Raw genomic sequence first — 20,734 nt, forward strand, 5'->3', positions numbered from 1 at the left:
AAAGCTTTGACGTGGGTATTCAACGAAACTAATCGTACGAGCAACGCTAAGCTGGCTAGGTGGGCCATGGAGTTGTCTCAATTACGTTTCAAGGTGTTCCACAAGCCTGGTACTTCGATGGGTCATGTGGATGGTCTGTCCAGGCTGCATACCCAAACCATCAATGCTATCTCTATGGCGGAGCTACTCAACGATGCTGACGAGTCCCCTCCTAGTACTGTCGAAGTCGGGGAGACTACGACTCTCGACTCGACTCTGCTCCCTTCAGGGCCCTTGCCCGAGGACGCTGGCGAAACTGGACCCGAGACGTTCCCCGACGAAGAAGAGGTTACCGACCAACTCCTACTGTCCCCCGTTGATGTGTTCGGGCTGCAACAAACTCGCTTCGTGGAAGAACAGAAGAGGACACCCTGGATCCAAGCTATGATAGCGTTCCTTAGCGATGGAGCTCTAGCTCTGGACCCTCAAATGCGCACCAAAATCCTGCTGATGGCCCCTAACTACTCGGTAAAGAACGGAGTACTCATGCGTCGCGTACACCTGAAGGCTCGCGCTGGACCTGCGTCTACTCTTGAAGTTCCTGTGATCCCCCTGCCTTTCATATCCACGGTACTACATCACTGTCATAAGGATGTACTTGCCGCTCATGTCGGAGTTACTAAGACGCTCGACTAGGTGCGCAAGCACGCTTACTGGCACGGCTGGACGAAGGATGTGGCCGAATATGTTCGGGATGCACCGTTTGCGACAGTGGTAAAGGCTATCGCCCTTGGAGAAATGGCCGAATGCAGCGGATGCCCGTACAAGAACTATCCGGACCTTTCTCGCTATTGGTGGTGGACGCCATAGGTCCCTTAGTGGCTACTCCTCGAGGCAACAAGTTCATACTCGTCTTCGCCGACTATTTTACTCGATGGGTCGAAGCGTTCCCTGTGGCCCGCTTGGACACTGTAACGTTCGTAGAAGTTATGGTGAACGAAGTGATCTCGCGGCACGGAGTCCCCGAGAAACTACTGAGCGACCAAGGATCCAACTTCATCTCAAACTTGGCACGATCCTTCTACGAAACACTCGGGATCAAGAAGTTGTTTGGGAGCTGCTTACCACCCCCAGACTCAGGGGCTAGTCGAACGCTTCAACGGCACGCTGATCGGGATGCTTAATATGTATGTCAACGAAGCTCAAAACGACTGGGACTTATATCTTCCCCGAGTACTGTTCGCATACCGTTCGTCTTATCACGAGGCCCTTAAGGACTCACCGTTCTTCAGCCTGTATGGCCGGGACCCGGTGTTACCTCTGGACCTCGCGTTTCTCAGCACGAATAACGGATGGAAGAGTAACGAAGTCGCTAGCTACAGACGAAAGCTATTCTTATCTCTACGGGATACGAGACGATTAGTAGAGCGCCAACGCTTGAAGGCCCAGGGCAGACACGAGCAACGAATGAGCAACCAAGTACCGATTAAGTTCAAGGAGGGAGACCCGGTGTGGGTCTACCAGTACTTCCGAGCTCGTCTCGGGGAAAAGACCACGAAGAAGCTCGCTTTCGCGTGGCATGGTCCGTACCGTGTGGTCGGGATCGTGGGAGAGAACTCCTATCGAGTAGCCATCCCTTCTCACCCCAATCGGGTCGTGACCATTAACGTCAATAGGTTGAAACGTTTCCAAGGGCGATGGAGTCAGCCGTTCCCTTTTGAAGTACCCGAGGGAGTCCAGTCGAGTCCGGGTGTAGACGACGACGGACCTCTATCAGAAGAGGACCTCCCCTCTACTAGCTTCGTAGAGAGACTCCTGATTGGAGGGGAAGAGACGGCCCTGACCGGAGTTCCTTGCTCTGTGATCGACATAATCGCCCGACGCAAAAAGAACCGTGAAGAGCACTTCCTGGTGTTGTTAGCTACCTACGAGACTCTTTGGAGACCACGAAACACACTATTGCCCACCTACGCTGCTCTGATCAAGGCGTTCGAAGAAACCCGTCGTCGGGAGGGAGACCTACCAGAACTACGTCGCAGCGCGCGGTTGGAAGACGCTAACGCCGCCGTTGACGAAGAAGAGCTACTCTTCTAGGGAGGGGGAATCGTGGCGGGTCGATCCAATGTGCCAGAGTAAACTCACGACCCCGCCTCCCTCGAAAGTGTCCTGAAGAACACTTCTTACGACTTTGTATATTTTTGGATTCTACTTCACAAGTGGCTGATCTCCTACATACCAAAAAGAAAAACAATCTTACCGCGATCTCAAGAAAAAAAGAACGAAAACAACAAGTGGGGACGAATCGTGGTGAAAAACAAAAAGAAACTTAAAAAGGAAGACGATGCCAGTACTCTTACTCTCATCCAGTGAGGAACGGTTCTGGGAATGGTACGAATCAATAACTCTTGTCGTGGTGGTCGCTGGTGTGGTATCTCACGCCTGTCGTCAATACGACGAGGGGAGCTCTCTCCGATCTGTCTCCTCTAAGGTACTGGTCGAACTAGCATTGACGAGTACCCGCCGCAACGCTTCTCGACGTAGTATGGCCGAGGCTCGGAACATCGAACGTCTTCGGGTCGACGACGATGTCGAGGTGCTATATGACTTTTAAGCCGCCGACCCTAACTACGTTGAGGACCGCTCCGAGGACTACCACGAAGCGTTCCAACCTCCCCTGTCTGAAGAAGTTGCTAACGACGGAGTCTATAGTACTAACGTGAGAGATGTACGCAGAGGTCCGTTCGCCGAGGACGACGAACGACAAGTCGGGGAGGATGTCCCGTACCCGGGAACGGAGGGGTCATTCCGGGAGCTCTGCCTCCCGTCGGGATGACCCGAGACCCTGGAATCACTCCTCGCCCCGCCGTCCCGTCAGGGTGGTTCCCGTTGAACTCAACCTCGCACGTACCCTTGACCGAGCCCGTTAGGGTGGTCCTATAAGAGACCCCTGAACGCCGGAGTCTTGGCGTCGGGGACCAAAAGCACCTCGCGACATCAAGCCCTTTCCCAGAGGCTCTCCCGTTGTCCCACGAAGGCCGACAACAAACGAAGTGAATCCTTCCTTTTTTTATATGTAGTGTAGTGTATGTAAGGTCGAGAAGGTGTTAGGCCTCTCTTCCGGTTAGCTCTCAGTCTTATATTTCCCTCCTTCTACTCAAGAGGAAGCCAAGCCAATCAACAAACTTTTATTTTTCAACTCTCTAGTGTTCCTATCTTCCGTTCCTGCAGCCACTGAACAAGACCGTACTCCCTGAACAGCCGCGGACTACCCGACCCTTGAAGGAAGAGGAGGTATACGACACGACACAGTACCTTCCCAATTCGGTCGCTTAAACATCGCGAAGAGCCGGTTGATGCAAAGCTGTGAGCGGTGCCCTTCTGAAGAGAGAGTGGCAGCACTTGATGTGGATTCCACGGCTCGGCAAAGTCTGTTCTTGATGTCGGTGGTCGTATAGTCAAACATGTAGCGACATGATCCACCCGCATAGTGATACTTCAACTCTACCATTTCGGCAGGAGACCTTGGTCCATATACGCCGCCGTGTAAGCAAGTAACGGACACCCCAGGCCCGTTACAGTTTGTCTTCTATCAAGGTGCCGTCATAGAAAGAACTCTGGATTCCAGAGTCACAAACCTCCAGCATCAGGAGCCATTTGTCAATTTAAGTAAATTTAGAGGCTGCTGGCCCACATTGCTAGCTCTAACTAAGCTAACGTAGCTTATTTTACAGATAGTTCATTCTCGCCAAAAATCAGCTAACTGGACCCGAGCTAACAAGGTGTCGTGGGATTATTTAAGCCTATCAATAGAGATTGAGGTTGCTCTCGAATTAATCAGCATAGTAGAAATGTATAAAAGCAGCAAATCTATTATAGTGACCACAGTGCTGACTTATTTGGTAGTGAGGGTGTCACGAGCGAAAAACGCGAGGTGGCTCGTTTCACGGTTAGCGCCTTGAGTATTACACTTTAAACTTTGAGCATACCCCGTAGCACTGCGACGAGCGGTGCGAAAGCACCCGTCAAGGTTACTGCCGGAAAGGCGCAAACCAAGAGTAATAAGCCTCGCGACAAAGGCCCTGCACTCCAGGAGGAGCCACCACCCACCCGAGAGAATATATTGGTCTCTCGAGGAGAGATCTGGTGCGGACATCCTACTGGAGACACGCATTGCTCGTCGTGGGCTGCCACATGTCGAAGGGCGTAGATGAACGTGCCCTGCTTCGTAAGAAGAAGCTGTTTGGTGACAGCGTGGGGGCGGCCCGGTGCGTGCCTCTCGCTCAGCATGGAATCCTTCTCAAGGATTTCACGACTGGTCGTAAGAAGTCCGAGAGCCGGGGTGATCTCTACCCTCTCTGGGGCTATCCCTCGGTTCCTTTCGAGAGCTGTCCCAACTGGAGCTCATGTGAGGGCATGTTCTGGGCATGGGTGGAGTCTCTCAAGTACTCAAATTCGGAGTTGCGGGAATTCCATGAAGATCCACTGCTGTCCCGCATCTCGGACCGGCGTGACCTTTGTGTCCGGTTTGCCCACTTGGTCAGCAAGCTCATGCAGCCAGGGTTCTTCTGAAGCGCGCAGCTTCTAGCGCTCACGATGAGCGCGGGTACGGAGTGTCGTCAACGTCCGTATCCCGTTCGGGCAAGAAGCCCCGGACTACTTACGAAGCTGCCGCCGCTTCTGTTCCGAGATTGAACAGCCTTCGAGTAGTCTATCAGGAGCCGTTTAATCGGTTTCCACGAGGTTTGGAGCGGGCATAACCTCTCCAGCTCACGAGGTGATGGCACTTCCCGCGAAGTCGCCGCTCCTGGCGAACCCGCTCCACGTTGTAGTCAGCTTCTCCATTCCGGTTAAGCAGGGTGGAGCATCCAACTTACTCGCCACGCACATAAAAAAATCTCGTTTCTTAACTGCATCAAGGTACTCAGCCAATGTCCACGACCAGACATCAAATTCCATTGCACGCATCCGGATATCCGTTCCCTCTTGAACTTTACCACGAGAGGCTACCGAGCATACAAATGCCAGCCGTCGTTTGACAAGATCTCTCGTCAACCATCGGTGACACTTGACTGTTAGCTCCCTGAAGAAGTCTGCAGCTGTCCAGCCATCAACAAGCAGTAGATGCTTCTTAGTGTCATCGACCAGCAAAACTTCGTCTACGTCTGCAATATCAATGGCTCGAGTCTTTCTTTCTTCGCCAGCAAGACGCACGCAGTTCAGATCCATGTCCTTAGCCACGTGAATCCAAGTAACTATCCATTCACTTCTGTCCACAGTCGACGCGAATGCCATTGCAGTAGTTGACTTTCCCGTTCCAGGAGGGCCAAGGATCCAGCCCAAATGACCTTCGCTCGATACCTGATCGCGTAAGAACTCGAATTGGCGGTGGAATGTGGGCCTGCAGTAGAGCATCATGCGAGAGGGTAGGAGTCCGGACTCGTCCACATCTTCTTTCTCCAGCACAAAGTACTGTGAGTTCGGGTCGTAAACGTGTGATCCCCACCGAGTCGACCGCCACTCCAGACGCTGCTTCTTGTTGGCTGCTTCCGGAAGTTTCACCAGAACGTGGATTTCACCGTCTTCACCGGTGTCTTCGTTAGGGAAACCAAACGCCGTGCTGCGGACACGATAGCAAGAATCCATATTGTTCTCCTTCTTCTTCATAATATTAATGATTCCAGTGGGGATCTCACCAGTCTCCAACATCGCCACGTCAGGATCGTCCGTCTTGAGCCAGCTGTCACCCTTCTTCGCGACGTATAGCAGTAGTTGGTCCGCAGGAAGTTTGTACATTTTCTCCTCCTTGATCATCTTCTTCAAGATTCCGACCTTCTTACACTCATCAATTTCCACCACGAAGACGCTCCCGTCTCCGACCACCACGCATCCCAACGACTTCATTGCTTTTGGAAAGGGAAAAACTCTCTGGGTTTATTTAAATCCAGAGTACTATTTAGTTAAAAATATCAGTATCAGCTCTAGATATCAGAATATTTAAGTTTTAACCGCATCAACTTGGTCTTGATAAAAATATTAATTACCATTTTCATAAAGGTATAGTTAATGTTTCAAAATAGTTTCCTGCTTAGGTGCGAATAAATAGCAAATTTGCGGCCGAAGCACACCGCGTTCACGCAGCCAAGTCGATGGCTTTCGTCTTTGAGAATAAGGGTTTGTGACGTACTCTTCCTTATTCTGATTGGCCGGTAAACCGAACCCAAGTGGGGAGGATGTAACGGCATACGGACCAAGTGTGCCCCAGGTCCCACGAAGTATGACTTGTCACTCTTTGGGATACCTGGTACGTGATACCAGGGACCAACGACAAAGCTTCAAAATAGGTGACGCATAGTTTGTACGTTGGGCTCAAGCTTAGCCTACCTATAAATACTTTCGGTTTGCAGCTTATCTTTAGCTGGTTACTTCGCTCCCTTTGGCAAAGGACCTGTCAGCTGCTGTTCACTGAGGGCTTGTCTAATGGGCTATCCCAAGGTGCCGATCTAGGTAGATTTATAGAACCCTTGTACCGGCTCAAGCCACCGATCTAGTTCGCGTGGTCCTATAAGGGGACCCTCTTGAACACCGGAGTCTTGGCGTCGGGGACCAAAAGCACCTCGCGATCATTCAAGCCCTTTCCCAGAGGCATCTCCGTTGGTCCCACGAAGGCCGACAACAAACGAAGTGAACTCCTTCCTTTTTATATATGTAGTGTAGTGTATGTAAGGTCGAGAGAGGTGTTAGGCCTCTCTTCCTGGTTAGCTCTCAGTCTTATACTCTTCCCTCCGTTCTACTCAAGAGGAAGCCAAGCCAATACAATGCAAACTTTTATTTATTCAACTCTCTAGTGTTTCCAATCTACTTCTTCCTGCAGCCACTGAACAAGAACTGGAAGACTCCCTCGAACGTAAGCTCGACGAGATTAGCCCACCCTTGAAGGAAGAGCGCAAGAATATGTGACACGACACAGTACTTCATGTCCCAAATTCGGTCGATTACAACATCGCGAAGAGCCGGTTGATGCAAAGCTGTGAGCGGTGCCCTTCTGAAGAGAGAGTGGCAGCACTTGATGTGGATTCCACGGCTCGGCAAAGTCTGTTCTTGATGTCGGTGGTCGTATAGTCAAACATGTAGCGACATGATCCACCCGCATAGTGATACTTCAACTCTACCATTTCGGCAGGAGACCTTGGTCCATATACGCCGCCGTGTAAGCAAGTAACGGACACCCCAGGCCCGTTACAGTTTGTCTTCTATCAAGGTGCCGTCATAGAAAGAACTCTGGATTCCAGAGTCACAAACCTCCAGCATCAGGAGCCATTTGTCAATTTAAGTAAATTTAGAGGCTGCTGGCCCACATTGCTAGCTCTACCTAAGCTAACGTAGCTTATTTTACAGATAGTTCATTCTCGCCAAAAAGCAGCTAACTGGACCCGAGCTAACAAGGTGTCGTGGGATTATTTAAGCCTATCAATAGAGATTGAGGTTGCTCTCGAATTAATCAGCATAGTAGAAATGTATAAAAGCAGCAAATCTATTATAGTGACCACAGTGCTGACTTATTTGGTAGTGAGGGTGTCACGAGCGAAAAACGCGAGGTGGCTCGTTTCACGGTTAGCGCCTTGAGTATTACACTTTAAACTTTGAGCATACCCCGTAGCACTGCGACGAGCGGTGCGAAAGCACCCGTCAAGGTTACTGCCGGAAAGGCGCAAACCAAGAGTAATAAGCCTCGCGACAAAGGCCCTGCACTCCAGGAGGAGCCACCACCCACCCGAGAGAATATATTGGTCTCTCGAGGAGAGATCTGGGGCAGACATCTTACTGGAGACACGCATTGCTCGTCGTGGGCTTATCGGTGGCCACATGTCGAAGGGCGTAGATGAACGTGCCCTGCTTCGTAAGAAGTCGCTGTTGGTGACAACGTGGGGGCGGCCCGGTGCGTGCTTCTCGCTCAGCATGGAATCATTCTTAAGGATTTATCGACTTTTCGTAAGAAGTCCGAGAACCGGGGTGATCTCTACCCTCTCTGGGGCTATCCCTCGGTTCCTTTCGAGAGCTGTCCCAACTGGAGCTCATGTGAGGGCATGTTCTGGGCATGGGTGGAGTCTCTCAAGTACTCAAATTCGGAGTTGCGGGAATTCCATGAAAATCCACTGCTGTCCCGCATCTCGGACCGGCGTGACCTTTGTGTCCGGTTTGCCCACTTGGTCAGCAAGCTCATGCAGCCAGGGTTCTTCTGAAGCGCGCAGCTTCTAGCGCTCACGATGAGCGCGGGTACGGAGTGTCGTCAACGTCCGTATTCCGTTCGGGCAAGAAGCCCCGGACTACTTACGAAGCTGCCGCCGCTTCTGTTCCGAGATTGAACAGCCTTCGAGTAGTCTATCAGGAGCCATTTAATCGGTTTCCACGAGGTTTTGGAGCGAGCATAACCTCTCCAGTTCACGAGGAGATGGCACTTCCCGCGAAGTCGCCGCTCCTGGCGAACCCGCTCCACGTTGCAGTCAGCTTCTTCATTCCGGTTAAGCAGGGGCGGAGGTGCCCTCATATGATCTAGAGTACGAGGCTCCTCCGAGGCGCTTCTATCGCCCGAGTGCTCCCCCTGCGGGTCCGACGTAGTGTCCTTACGTTGATCGCGTCTGTCTACGCGTTCCCGTGCTTGGAATTGCACTTAGTCTTGGGGCTGGCGGTGGTGCTGCCACCCAGACCGGGAATCAGGGCGTCTTCGCTCGACTTGTGGACAGCCTGGACCAGTTGGAACGGGATGTCTCAGGTGTAACGGGGTTACACGCAAGTGGCTACATGTAGCCCCTTGGTTACGAAGGAGGTAACGAAGGAGGTTTTCCACGTTAGTGTGCGATACACCAATGGTTACATTTGGCAGACTATTGGACTGCATGCATTTAGGGGATTCATCGGTTAAAAGTCAATATCTTTAACAAATTAGAATAGTAAGATTCTGTCAGCCATTGGTTGATACATACCGTTATTTAGAGTATTATATTAGGCGGGAAACCAAAACAGACAAATAAACAGCTCTCCCGCAACCCCATAGCCCTCGCGTAATGCAAGGGCAAATGCCTCTTCGAGTGTAGAGGGGTCCGATCTTGTAAGGCAGTAGCGCTTCATGCCTTCGCGCATACCGAACACAAACACATGAACCTGAGAGGCCATATCGATGGGCTTGGACACGATACACGACGTGAGGTGTCGTTTCTTCTGGACGTAGTCGCACACAGTCATCGTGCCTTGCCGAACGGCGAAGATGTCTGCCCGAATTCAAGATTCATCTTGCGGCGGCTCGTACGCGAGCCGAAGGTCACTCTAGAGGATATCCAGAGTGGGAAAGGCGTTGAGGTCGACGGCCAACTTGCCGGGGGACCATTCCTTGGATTTCCCAGACAGCCGAGAGAGGATAAAGTGAACCTTCGCGGAAGGCGCCTCGATCAACCTCGAGGCGATGGCGATGTCGATCTTTCGAAACCAACGATTCAGTGGAAGTCGGTCTTCTCCGGCACCGGAGTAGGTGGACGTCTCTAGCTTCACGACGTCATTCGTGAAGATACGCGAGGGAGTTGACACTCGCCGATTCGCATCGGCGAGCTCGCGCTCCATGAATTCTTGTGCCGCGACGCGCTGCTCGTCGGGCGTCGCTGAGCGCAGCAGCGTGGACGACGGCTTCTCCGGGCACCGCCGCGAGGCAGTGAAGAGCTTTTCACTCGATCCGAGTGAGATGGGGGAAATAGCGTGGTGAGGTCTTGGCTCATGTCGAACTTGGTCATTGGAAGGACTACAAAGTGCTACCAGGTGTAAAGGGTCATGTATTTACTTCGTTACTTGCTTACACTATAGTGTTGAGGAAGCTCACAATAGGACGGCTGAGTCTTAGATTTAAGGAAAACTCAACTCTGACTTTTTAGGACCAAGGCCACAGCCTTGGCCACTCTAATACACGTCATAGTCCAATTGGCTAATAATGGGTCTGGCTCACCATATATCAGCCAATGGCATGACAGCATTTCACCTACTTATGAAAGGAAATATACCTACTTATGTAATGGAGGGGCCAATTACACGAGCTCTAGCGGCGAGGTGACCATTGGTACTGGCGAAGCGGACACCGGTGCGTCGGTTGTGAGCAGGGGTCAATCAAAATCGGTGAAGATAAAATAGTAATAATATCACCTGGTAGACCACTTAATATAAAAATATCACCTTGTATTTTTTTCTTTGATAAAAAAACTATTAAACCAATTTTGGAGTTACCATAACCCCTGATGGTAGCTCCAAAATAGGTGAAGTTAATAAAGGGATAATATCATTTGGTAAACCAGTTAATATAAAAATATTACCAAATATTTTCTTCTTAAACAATATAATATTCTAATATTTCAACTAAATATTAGCTACACTGTCTACGGTAATTAGTCTGACCGAGACTATTTTGTGTGTATGGTTTCTCAGGTCATACACATTAAATAGTCTGACACAGACTATTTAAGTGCTAAGACTATTTATGAATTTCGACCGGTCACAAAAAATACACAAAACGTGAGACTCGAACCGTCAAACCTCAGCGTGGAGGGTCGTCGCGCAGACGACTGCTCCAACTAAGACTAAATTTTCGTTCTTTTATCTATGTTAGCAAATGACCACCTTGCTGTATTTCTACGCGTTTTCCGTGTCAACAGGCTCGGCTTCAAAATGGGCCTCGTGCTTCTTGATGATGTCTTGTAGATGCGGGTAAAGCTGAGAAACCGACCACGTCCCGTCGATGCCAAGGGACAGACCGCATCGCATCTTTGCCTTTCGCGCGTATGACATTCCGTTCTTATCCCTTTGAAGATTGACCGCCTTGACCGCATCTGAAGCGAGATGCAAGAAAACATCTTACCTAAGTTTTGAAGCTTGCCTGACCACGAGCCATCCTTGCGAACCTTGTTTTGCCACCCGTTCTCCTTGATCAACATCATCTTCTTCTTGTTCCACTTGACTTTCCAAGCGTCCTTGATCTTGGAAATGACGAACGAGTCAGCTGGATGGCACAGATCCGTCGCGTTTGGCGGAAAGAACTTGAGGTTGGAGTAGATAGCGTCGAGCTTTGAACGACATTCTTCCGCTTCCAAATGGCCGGAGCAGCTGTCGAGGAAGATCGTCTTCTTGTGCCCATGAACGTCTGCTCTCATCGCCCTCCTTTCTTTTAGGTACTCTCGAAACAGCTTTTGAGTCATCCACCACTTCTTGCTTGAGCGATAGCAGACGCCGGGGATCTTGTCTGGAGCTCCGTGAATAGGATAGTTCCCCGCCGAATTCATAAAGATCATCATTGGTGAGTGAATCCGAGCGCTTGGGCCTCCTGAGAGTCGCACGACCATCGTCATTCCTTCACCTCCGGAGACCAAGTCAGCATACTTCACAGTCTCGTCGCCACAAAACCCAAGCGTCTTGCCGTTATCGAAGTCGACAACGAAATGAGTTTCGTCGATGTTCTCGATCGCGTTTTCATCGAGCGATCCGTCGGCAAACCCACGCTGAAGCTAGGCTAGGTGAAACGCCACTTCCTTCTCGATGTGCTGAAGCTTGGCCTGGCCGAGCTGCTTTTTCCCTGTCTGGGCCCTGATAACAATCTGGTGTGCCTCTATAAAGCCCTGAACCCAGCGAGGGGTGATTTTGTCGATGATCAGCTCACCTTTTGGGTCAACACTTTTGAAAGTGTAGGGCGCTGAGCTGTCTCGAAGAATCTGCTTCGCGAGTTGCTGCAAAAGCGCCGGCTCGAACTTCACGCTAAGCTTTCGGAGTCTGTCGAACTCGTCCAAAAGCAAGGGATACAGCCACGTTACCCACGCGCTTCTTGGTCGCCCACGCCCCGCAATGACCTTGGAACTCACGCGACGTCTTCCACCTCGCCGACGCGTCGAAACAACAACCGCACCACGATCTGCCTCCAGTATACGCCCACGCTTCTTCCACCAGTCCATCGCCTTCGCTAAGCTGGCTGCCCGAGTCATCGAGTTGAATACACCAGGGAATTTGTCGACAGCTTTTGCAAACATGCCTTTGTCGCCTTTAACTGCCTCGTGCTCTGTCATCCAGCGGACGACCTTCCGGCGATGAGCGATGCTGCTGACAGCCTGTGTGCTGCGCGATTGTCTGGATGAACGGGGTGAGCGTGATCGCGTGTACTCGAGCTCGCCTTCGAAGTCGTCGGCCTGCGATTTGCCGTCGCTGGCTCGATCGGTATTGTCGCAGTCTAGACACACCACCGACTGCCCAAAGCCTTCGGCTCCAGTGGGTCGTCCACAAAATAGATGCATGTGGCGCAAACACTTGGGACAGCGATGAACAGGACCAACGGGTTCTTCACAACCTCCACATTGCGCAGTAGCTGTAGCAACTTCCATGCCGACTTGCCGATAAAACAGAGATCGAGGACTTAAAACGTAACTGGAGGGAGCGCTACGGCGTTCTACCATCCAGTCTTGTACCCCTACCACCGAAGCGGAGGTAACATCAGACACCTGTTGCTATAGCTTCTAATGATTCTGGGTGTATATGTACTTGCACTTGGTCAGCACTTCGAGAACCAAAAACATCAAAACCAATTGTTGTGAGAAAAAAAAGTAATGGGTGACTCGAACTCAGCCGTACTGAGTACCAATGTGTACTCTTACCCACACGGCTCAGGTCAGACTATTTATGAACCTGTGTTGGTCAGACTATTTATGAATCTCGATATTTTGGCTAAACAATAAATAGTCTGACCTAGACTACTTTTGAACTGAGACTATTTTCGCACCTAGACTAATTACCGTAGACAGTGGCACGATAAATATTTTCGAATTGCGATAATCCACCAATCATATGTCTCTAGCGTTCGACTAGCTGAAGTATTACTAGTCAACAGCGAGGGAAATAGAGTCCAGGACAATTGTGAGAGTGACGGCAAGGTTGGTGTGGTGTGTTGGCACTGCTGAGCGCATTAGCATAGCGTCACAGGCTGCAGGTTTATGAGACGCACGATCTGGACGAAGCTATCGGCAGAGAATAAGAACAAATACCTCGATTTCGCTCAATCGACTTCAAACGGCTGCAACCGTTTGCAGTTTTCACTGTCGGTCGACTTTGCCTGTGTTACAGTGAAATACTAGAGCAAATTCTCATCAGTTTTAAGGCCCGTCATCACTAGGGCTGGCCGTAAGAATTGTGTGGGTGGTAAGAAACGTACTTAAGGTGGAACATATCATAAAACATTATTTTGTATCTAATACTTTTTAAATCTCTGAGGTAATGTTCTAATATTATGTTAGCTTTTATTGAGCTACTAATAATTTCTAATATCATAAATAGAACTATTACTGTCAAAAATATCATATCATATTTCGCTACCATTAGCCCCTGACTGTGCAAGAAACATACTTAAGGTGGAGCATATCATAAAACATTATATACTTTAAAATCTCTGAGGTAATGTTTTTATATTATGTTAGCTTTTATTGAGCTACTAATAATTTCTAATATTATAAATAAAACTATTACTGTTAAAAATATCATATCATATTTCGCTACCATTTTTATAACCCTGGGATCCCAACAAGTTGAACTAGCTCAGTCTCCTTCCCTTTCGGCCACTCAAACGGGCCTAGAAGTCCCTCTCCAGTTGTTGTGAATTCGAACGCGCTCAGCTTGTCTTGCTCGACCACAAAGAATATCTCCAATTTCTTCACCTCAAAACTTTCCGGCGATTCAGACAGCATCTTCAGCCATTGGTAAAAGAAATCGATGCGAAAAGAATGCTTGTGGGCACTCGTCACTTGGACCAAACGCACGTGCTGAGTACGTTTACACACCATGATAGCATCATATCCACCTTGGTTCCATATTCCGGGCTTAATCCATACGGGGCGAGCACAAGAAAGCTCAGGTATTCCATCCGAAACCACAATAACTGATTGACTCCACGAGTCAAGCTTATTTCCTGCTGAATCGACAAGTTCGAGACCGCCATGTCGAAGACTTGAGAAGAACACCATCTCCAGCATCCATCCATTCAGTGCTGGGTTGGAATGGTCTCGAAGTGTCGAAGTGAACTTATTTTTGATAGCCTCCGGACCGCAAACCATACCAACTGTAGTAGCAGCATACCGACTGATCAACGGCGACACAGTACCTTCCCAATTCGGTCGCTTAAACATCGCGAAAAGCCGGTTGATGCAAAGCTGTGAGCGGTGCCCTTCTGAAGAGAGAGTCGCAGCACTTGAGGTGGATTCCACGGCTCGGCAAAGTCTGGTCTTGACGTCGGTGGTCGTATAGTCAAACATGTAGCGACATGATCCACCCGCATAGTGATACTTCAACTCTACCATTTCGGCAGGAGACCTTGGTCCATATACGCCGCCTGGAGCATCCAACTTACTCGCCACGCACATAAAAAAATCTCGTTTCTTAACTGCATCAAGGTACTCAGCCAATGTCCACGACCAGACATCAAATTCCATTGCGCGCATCCGGATATCCGTTCCCTCTTGAACTTTACCACGAGAGGCTACCGAGCATACAAATGCCAGCCGTCGTTTGACAAGATCTCTCGTCAACCATCGGTGACACTTGACTGTTAGCTCCCTGAAGAAGTCTGCAGCTGTCCAGCCATCAACAAGCAGTAGATGCTTCTTAGTGTCATCGACCAGCAAAACTTCGTCTACGTCTGCAATATCAATGGCTCGAGTCTTTCTTTCTTCGCCAGCAAGACGCACGCAGTTCAGATCCATGTCCTTAGCCACGTGAATCCAAGTAACTATCCATTCACTTCTGTCCACAGTCGACGCGAATGCCATTGCAGTAGTTGACTTTCCCGTTCCAGGAGGGCCAAGGATCCAGCCCAAATGACCTTCGCTCGATACCTGATCGCGTAAGAACTCGAATTGGCGGTGGAATGTGGGCCTGCAGTAGAGCATCATGCGAGAGGGTAGGAGTCCGGACTCGTCCACATCTTCTTTCTCCAGCACAAAGTACTGTGAGTTCGGGTCGTAAACGTGTGATCCCCACCGAGTCGACCGCCACTCCAGACGCTGCTTCTTGTTGGCTGCTTCCGGAAGTTTCACCAGAACGTGGATTTCACCGTCTTCACCGGCGTCTTCGTTAGGGAAACCAAACGCCGTGCTGCGGACACGATAGCAAGAATCCATCTTGTTCTCCTTCTTTTTCATAATATTAATGATTCCAGTGGGGATCTCACCAGTCTCCAACATCGTCACGTCAGGATCGTCCGTCTTGAGCCAGCTGTCACCCTTCTTCGCGACGTATAGCAGTAGTTGGTCCGCAGGAAGATTGTACATTTTCGCCTCCTTGATCATCTTCTTCAAGATTCCGACCTTCTTACACTCATCAATTTCCACCACGAAGACGCTCCCGTCTCCGACCACCACGCATCCCAACGACTTCATTGCTTTTGGAAAGGGAAAAACTCTCTGGGTTTATTTAAATCTAGAGTACTATTTAGTTAAAAATATCAGTATCAGCTCTAGATATCAGAATATTTAAGTTTTAACCGCATCAACTTGGTCTTGATAAAAATATTAATTACTATTTTCATAAAGGTATAGTTAATGTTTCAAAATAGTTTCCTGCTTAGGTGCGAATAAATAGCAAATTTGCGGCCGAAGCACACCGCGTTCACGCAGCCAAGTCGATGTCTTTCGTCTTTGAGAATAAGAGTTTGTGACGTACTCTTCCTCATTCTGATTGGTCGGTAAACCGAACCCAAGTGGGGAGGATGTAACGGCATACGGACCAAGTGTGCCCCAAGTTCCACGAAGTATGACTTGTCACTCTTTGGGATACCTGGTACGTGATACCAGGGACCAACGACATAGCTTCAAAATAGGTGACGCATAGTTTGTACGTTGGGCTCAAGCTTAGCCTACCTATAAATACTTTCAGTTTGCAGCTTACCTTTAGCTGGTTACTTCGCTCCCTTTGGCAAAGGACCTGTCAGCTGCTGTTTACTGAGGGTTTGTGTAATGGGCCCTCCCAAGTTACATATGTAGGTAGTTTTATAGGTTCTTTGTAGCGGCTCAAGCCACCGATCTCGTTCGCGTGGTCGTTCAAGTCGTCGGTCTTGGTCATGTTCGCGTGGTCGCTCAAATCGTAAGATCTCGGTCTCGTTCACGTGGTCGACCAAGTCATCGGCCTCGGTCTCGTTCACGTGGTCGACCAAGTCATCGGCCTCGATCCAGTTCACGTGGTCATTAGAGCCGTTCTCCTCGTTCGAGCTGACATGCGTCACATGATGGTTCGCAGCGAGCTTGGACTCTTCCCAACGTTGCATTTAACAGGGTTGAAAAATTGAGACGGTGCAATCAGTAAAATCATTAAACAAATTCGATTCCCTAATCGCATTCTTCAAACCGACAAAGTCTAACAACTGGAAGACTCGCTCGAGGGTAAGATCGACCAGATTTGACCAATTTTGGATAAATGGCGCAACAAAATGTGAGATGATACAGAACTTGATGTCATAAATTTTGCAGAGTACAATACATACATGCGCCACCGTCGCAAAGCGAAAAAGTGTTCAATGTAGCACCGATAAGCAGTATTTCCTCTATAAGTTTATACTTTTTTCTCTTTTTGACTGAATTCCTCGCGTCATTTTCAATCCGATAAGATGGTCTCCGCACGTGAGTGAAATCGTTTTTGATTCGCTAAAAGTATTTCACAACAAAACACGCTAATTTTGTGTAGCCTACCCTAGCACAAATTTGATACATGTTTAATGATTTTCATCCATTTTGGATAATCCGAGATTCATTTCGCAGCACGAGGCTTGCGCCACGAGCGCATGACAGATTGGGGACACGTTGGCATCAATCCGTTGAAGGGACGACATGAAGCTGTGGTCTCCATCAAACAACCAGCCATATCGGGGTCTCTACACGACATACGGGAGTGATGCATACGAGTGCTGTAGGTTTTCGTCTACATGTACACCGCTCGCGTCTGCTACAGCTTCACTGCGTTTTGTATTAAGACACAGTGACACTGTGACGGTGCACGCTGCGCTTGGTCTTTTCTTACTTCATGTTTTCAAAATCTTCGTGAACATGTTCTTGTAAGGACCGTATCCCCATTTGCGTTCCGTCGTGACGAGCGTACTACCCTGCGTAGACAGTCAGGAGTTGAACCAGGCGGTCATTGGGAAGGCTTCGTCCGCCGTTGATGAGTGGAGTACAAAAAGACATGTACTTGTACGCACCGGTAATTGTATTATTAAAGACTTTAATACGTGCAACACTGGTGCGACTCGCAGCAGCGCTATTCGAAGGCACGGAGTCAGGCTCAGCACTGCAACTGAGTTTTCCATGAAGCAGCTTTTTCGATGGAGCTGCTAAAATATGGCAGATTTATTGAAATAGCTATTTTTGGGTAAATCACGTCTTTCAATTGGTATTTTACAGTGTCCATGTATAATACAAGCACGGTCAGAGTCCGACTCGTGATACAACGTGCGATGTGTGTTCAAATCGCGTGAATCGGCAACAACGCAGCGAAAAGGCCGCTCCTTAAGGTACGGTTTTATTTAAAGAAAAATAGTTTTACAGTGATCTGCCTTAATATACTACTCTGAGAAACTTATAAACTTAAACGGGTGAGCTTTAAGCAAAACTATGCAGACGCGAAAGATCTGGTGCGGAAGGAGAACGTCAATCATGATGCGCTGAATGTGTTTGTCAAGAATATCGTCAGGTTTGCGGGTATCACTCGAAAGACGGACTTCACGAGGGTGAATCTCATCGACTTTAGCCAGCTGACACGAGCTGATAAGGCTGCAAATATCTTGGTATCGCATGGTAAAAAGCTCTACGTTGGGCTCGTCGGTGACTTCTCCTCGCGGTATACCAGCCGACAGACAAAGTTTCCCCCATCTTCTTGCGTCCGGTTCCAGCGTCGGATGAAAGCGCACCACGACTCCTGCAACGCGACATATGCGACTCCTTGCCAGGCTTCTGCCGCAGCCCGCGGAAGCGACGGAAGTGATCTTTCATCGTGTCCAGTGTGTCCGGAGCCCGCGCTCGGAGCTGGTCGTTTATCACGCGCGTGCCGCTTCGCTCTTGCTGTCGACGACGTCGCCGTCGTCGGCGTTCCCGTCCACTGCTGATCCATCGTGTTGCTTGTCAAGTTCTCCGCAAGTTGAGTTGTGGCGCTCCTGCACTTTGCAGGAGATGTCTCTGTCCCCGTTTCGCTCTGCCCGTTAGCCAAGTCCCCGTTCGCCATTCTCACGTAGATTGATTTTTTTCTTCGCCCGCTGCTTTTGTTGCGTAAGTGCAACCTTACGAGGGGGTAATGTAATTGGCCCCTCCATTACAAAAGTAGGTAGATTTCTTTACATTAGTAGGTGCATCGGCACACGACTTGAGTGTGCTTAACTTTTTTCATGCCATTGGCTAATATTTGGGGATCCAGACTAATTATTAGCCGATTGGACTATGACGTGTATTTGAGTGGCCAGGTTTGTGACCTTGGTCTTAAAATAAAGTCAGAGTTGATTTTTCCTTAAACTTAAGACTCAGTCGTCCTATTGCGAGCTTCCTCAACACTACAGTGTAAACAATTAACGGAGTAAATACCTGGCCTGTTACATACGCTATGAGACCACGATAGGGACGGCGCCACACGATGAGTCCAGTGATACTGAAATTAAGTACTTAGTCTGAAGGAAAATCAACTCTGTTTTTATTTAGGTCCAGGGCGGCTTGCCCTGACCACTCAAATACACGTTAAGTCCTTATTGGTTGATTACGGGTCTGGCTCCCCATATTTCAACCAATAAGGTGACGGCAGTTCAGCACACGCTACCTGCACCTACTTTTGTAATGCAAATCTACCTACTTATGTAATTGTGTGAACCACTACAAAGAACCTATAAAACTACCTACATATGTAACTTGGGAGGGCCCATTACATCACCCCCCCTATTAAGACAGCAATCACCTAACGTGGGTGCACTTCGGAGAGCAATCGGGAAAAACTGGGAAATGGCGGAGAAGAAAACGCTTGAGAACTTGACGGGCGGGAGCTCCTGCGAAGCCCAGGAGCAGCACAATACAACTTGCGCGGACGAGAACAACATGGCGCAGCAGACGGGGGCGGCGAACCAGACAGGAAGCGGAACAACGCGGACGGCTCCAGCGTCGGCGACAACGCTGAACAGTGGGTGGACCGCTGATATCGCACCTGAGAGCGTGAGTCGACTTGGGGTTCGGCCCGGCGTGATGAACGAGGATATGAAGCCGGGGGCGCTGTACGACTTGTCCGGGGCGGTGACCCCGGACGCGCTGGACACCATGCAGGTACACTTTCGGCGCTTCAGGCGTCTCCGGAACAAAACACTCGACGGCGCGACGTACGAAACTTTGCAGAGATCATGGTGCGCATTCATCCGACGATAAAATCGGATGCCTGAGGCTGGAGAAAGTGTCGTCGGCTGGCTCGGTGATCGCGAAGCCTTACAAGCCGAGCATTCACTCGGTGATCTGCGCCTGAAAGTCTGCGACGACGCTTGGACCGAAGACCGTTTGTGCTATGTCAACGTACGCGAAGGTTGCAGTTCGTGTGACATCGGGCGACGCCCGACGCAAGCTGAGTGGGATCAGCATATTGTCGAGTATCCGCTCATGCCGACGGAGCACGCTTGGATCGAGAAGTATAAGCGCTCACTCTCCGAGTTCACCCAGACGGCTATTCGCGGCGGCTCGCGCCGACAGCGCTCGCGACGGAGCCCGTCTCCGGCGCATTCGACGTCTCGTCGGGCGCGTAGTCGATCGCGTTCTCGATCGCCGCTGAGGTCGCTTGCGGCCGCGTTTGACTCAAGGCTGGTGTCGCTGGAGTCGTAGTCGTGGACGACATCAGGAACGTCACGAAGCAAGTTGGCGCGAGGCTCCCACGTATCATCAGCAGGTTGAAACCCAAGCCATCGTACCTTATACTTCCGCTCGGCGGGAGCCGCGTGTTGAGCCGACGACTTGGTCGAGTGACGCGCGCGGGTAGGATCTTCGTGATCAACAATACGGTCCACGATCCAGCACGTATCTCCATTCGAGTCAACGATGGGCGGAGGACCGTCGCGGTGGAATTCGACGCGACTTGGCTGACCAGGACGACGTTGAGCAGGCGCTGAACACTTCTCGGGACGCACAGGAGGAGGCCGAGCGGGCGGCTGAGAGCTCTCGGAACGCCGAGGCGACGGCGAGTAGTCTGCGGCAGTCGAATCGTGAACTCTTGCAGCGACTGCGTAGTCTGGAGGCGCAGGTGTTTGGCAGACCGAGGGGTGGAGCTCTTCCGCGCGAGCGGGGAACTGGGACAGATGAGACGCTGGGTCGACAGGCTCATCGCGAGGGCCGCTCAACGCATGCTCCTGCTCCGCCTCCGGGATCTTCGCGGGAAGCTATTTCTTAAGTCGCCCGACGTAGAACGTCGGGTGTAGTCGTAGCGACGTAGGAATGTCTAGCGTGTAGGCATCACCCATAACTCATAGTACTTTGAATGTCCCAATGTAGCGCGGGGCGAGTTTGCTCGCGCCTAGGTTCGTAATAGCAGAGGTACGAATTCCGTCCGTTGAGAGTAATACACGCTCACCTATCTTGATGAACTTGTGTTCTTGCGGCCACGTTTATCAGCGTTTTCCTTCTGCTTGTCAACCGCGAGTTGTAGCGCGTCACGGATGAATCAGGTAGCCGATTGGCGATGAAGGACAAAGTCGGAT

The 20,734-nt window shown here is 50.1% G+C and overlaps 2 protein-coding genes across 2 annotated transcripts; both read right to left on the minus strand.

The window, feature by feature from the left end:
* Positions 1-4,746: 4,746 nt before the first annotated feature.
* On the minus strand, positions 4,747-5,880 carry PITG_14534 (crinkler (CRN) family protein, putative; the record flags this gene model as incomplete). The annotated part of the gene is made up of 1 exon (XM_002898936.1): positions 4,747-5,880. The coding sequence occupies one exon, from the start codon at positions 5,878-5,880 to the stop codon at positions 4,747-4,749; it is 1,134 nt and encodes a 377-aa protein (XP_002898982.1).
* A 7,667-nt stretch (positions 5,881-13,547) lies between these two features.
* Positions 13,548-15,416, minus strand: PITG_14536 (crinkler (CRN) family protein, putative; the record flags this gene model as incomplete). The annotated part of the gene is made up of 1 exon (XM_002898937.1): positions 13,548-15,416. One exon carries the CDS (start codon positions 15,414-15,416, stop codon positions 13,548-13,550), a length of 1,869 nt encoding a protein of 622 aa, XP_002898983.1.
* Between the last annotated feature and the right edge of the window lie 5,318 nt (positions 15,417-20,734).

This window comes from Phytophthora infestans, genomic scaffold (genome assembly GCF_000142945.1).
Source record: "Phytophthora infestans T30-4 supercont1.34 genomic scaffold, whole genome shotgun sequence".
Classification (NCBI taxonomy): domain Eukaryota; phylum Oomycota; class Peronosporomycetes; order Peronosporales; family Peronosporaceae; genus Phytophthora; species Phytophthora infestans.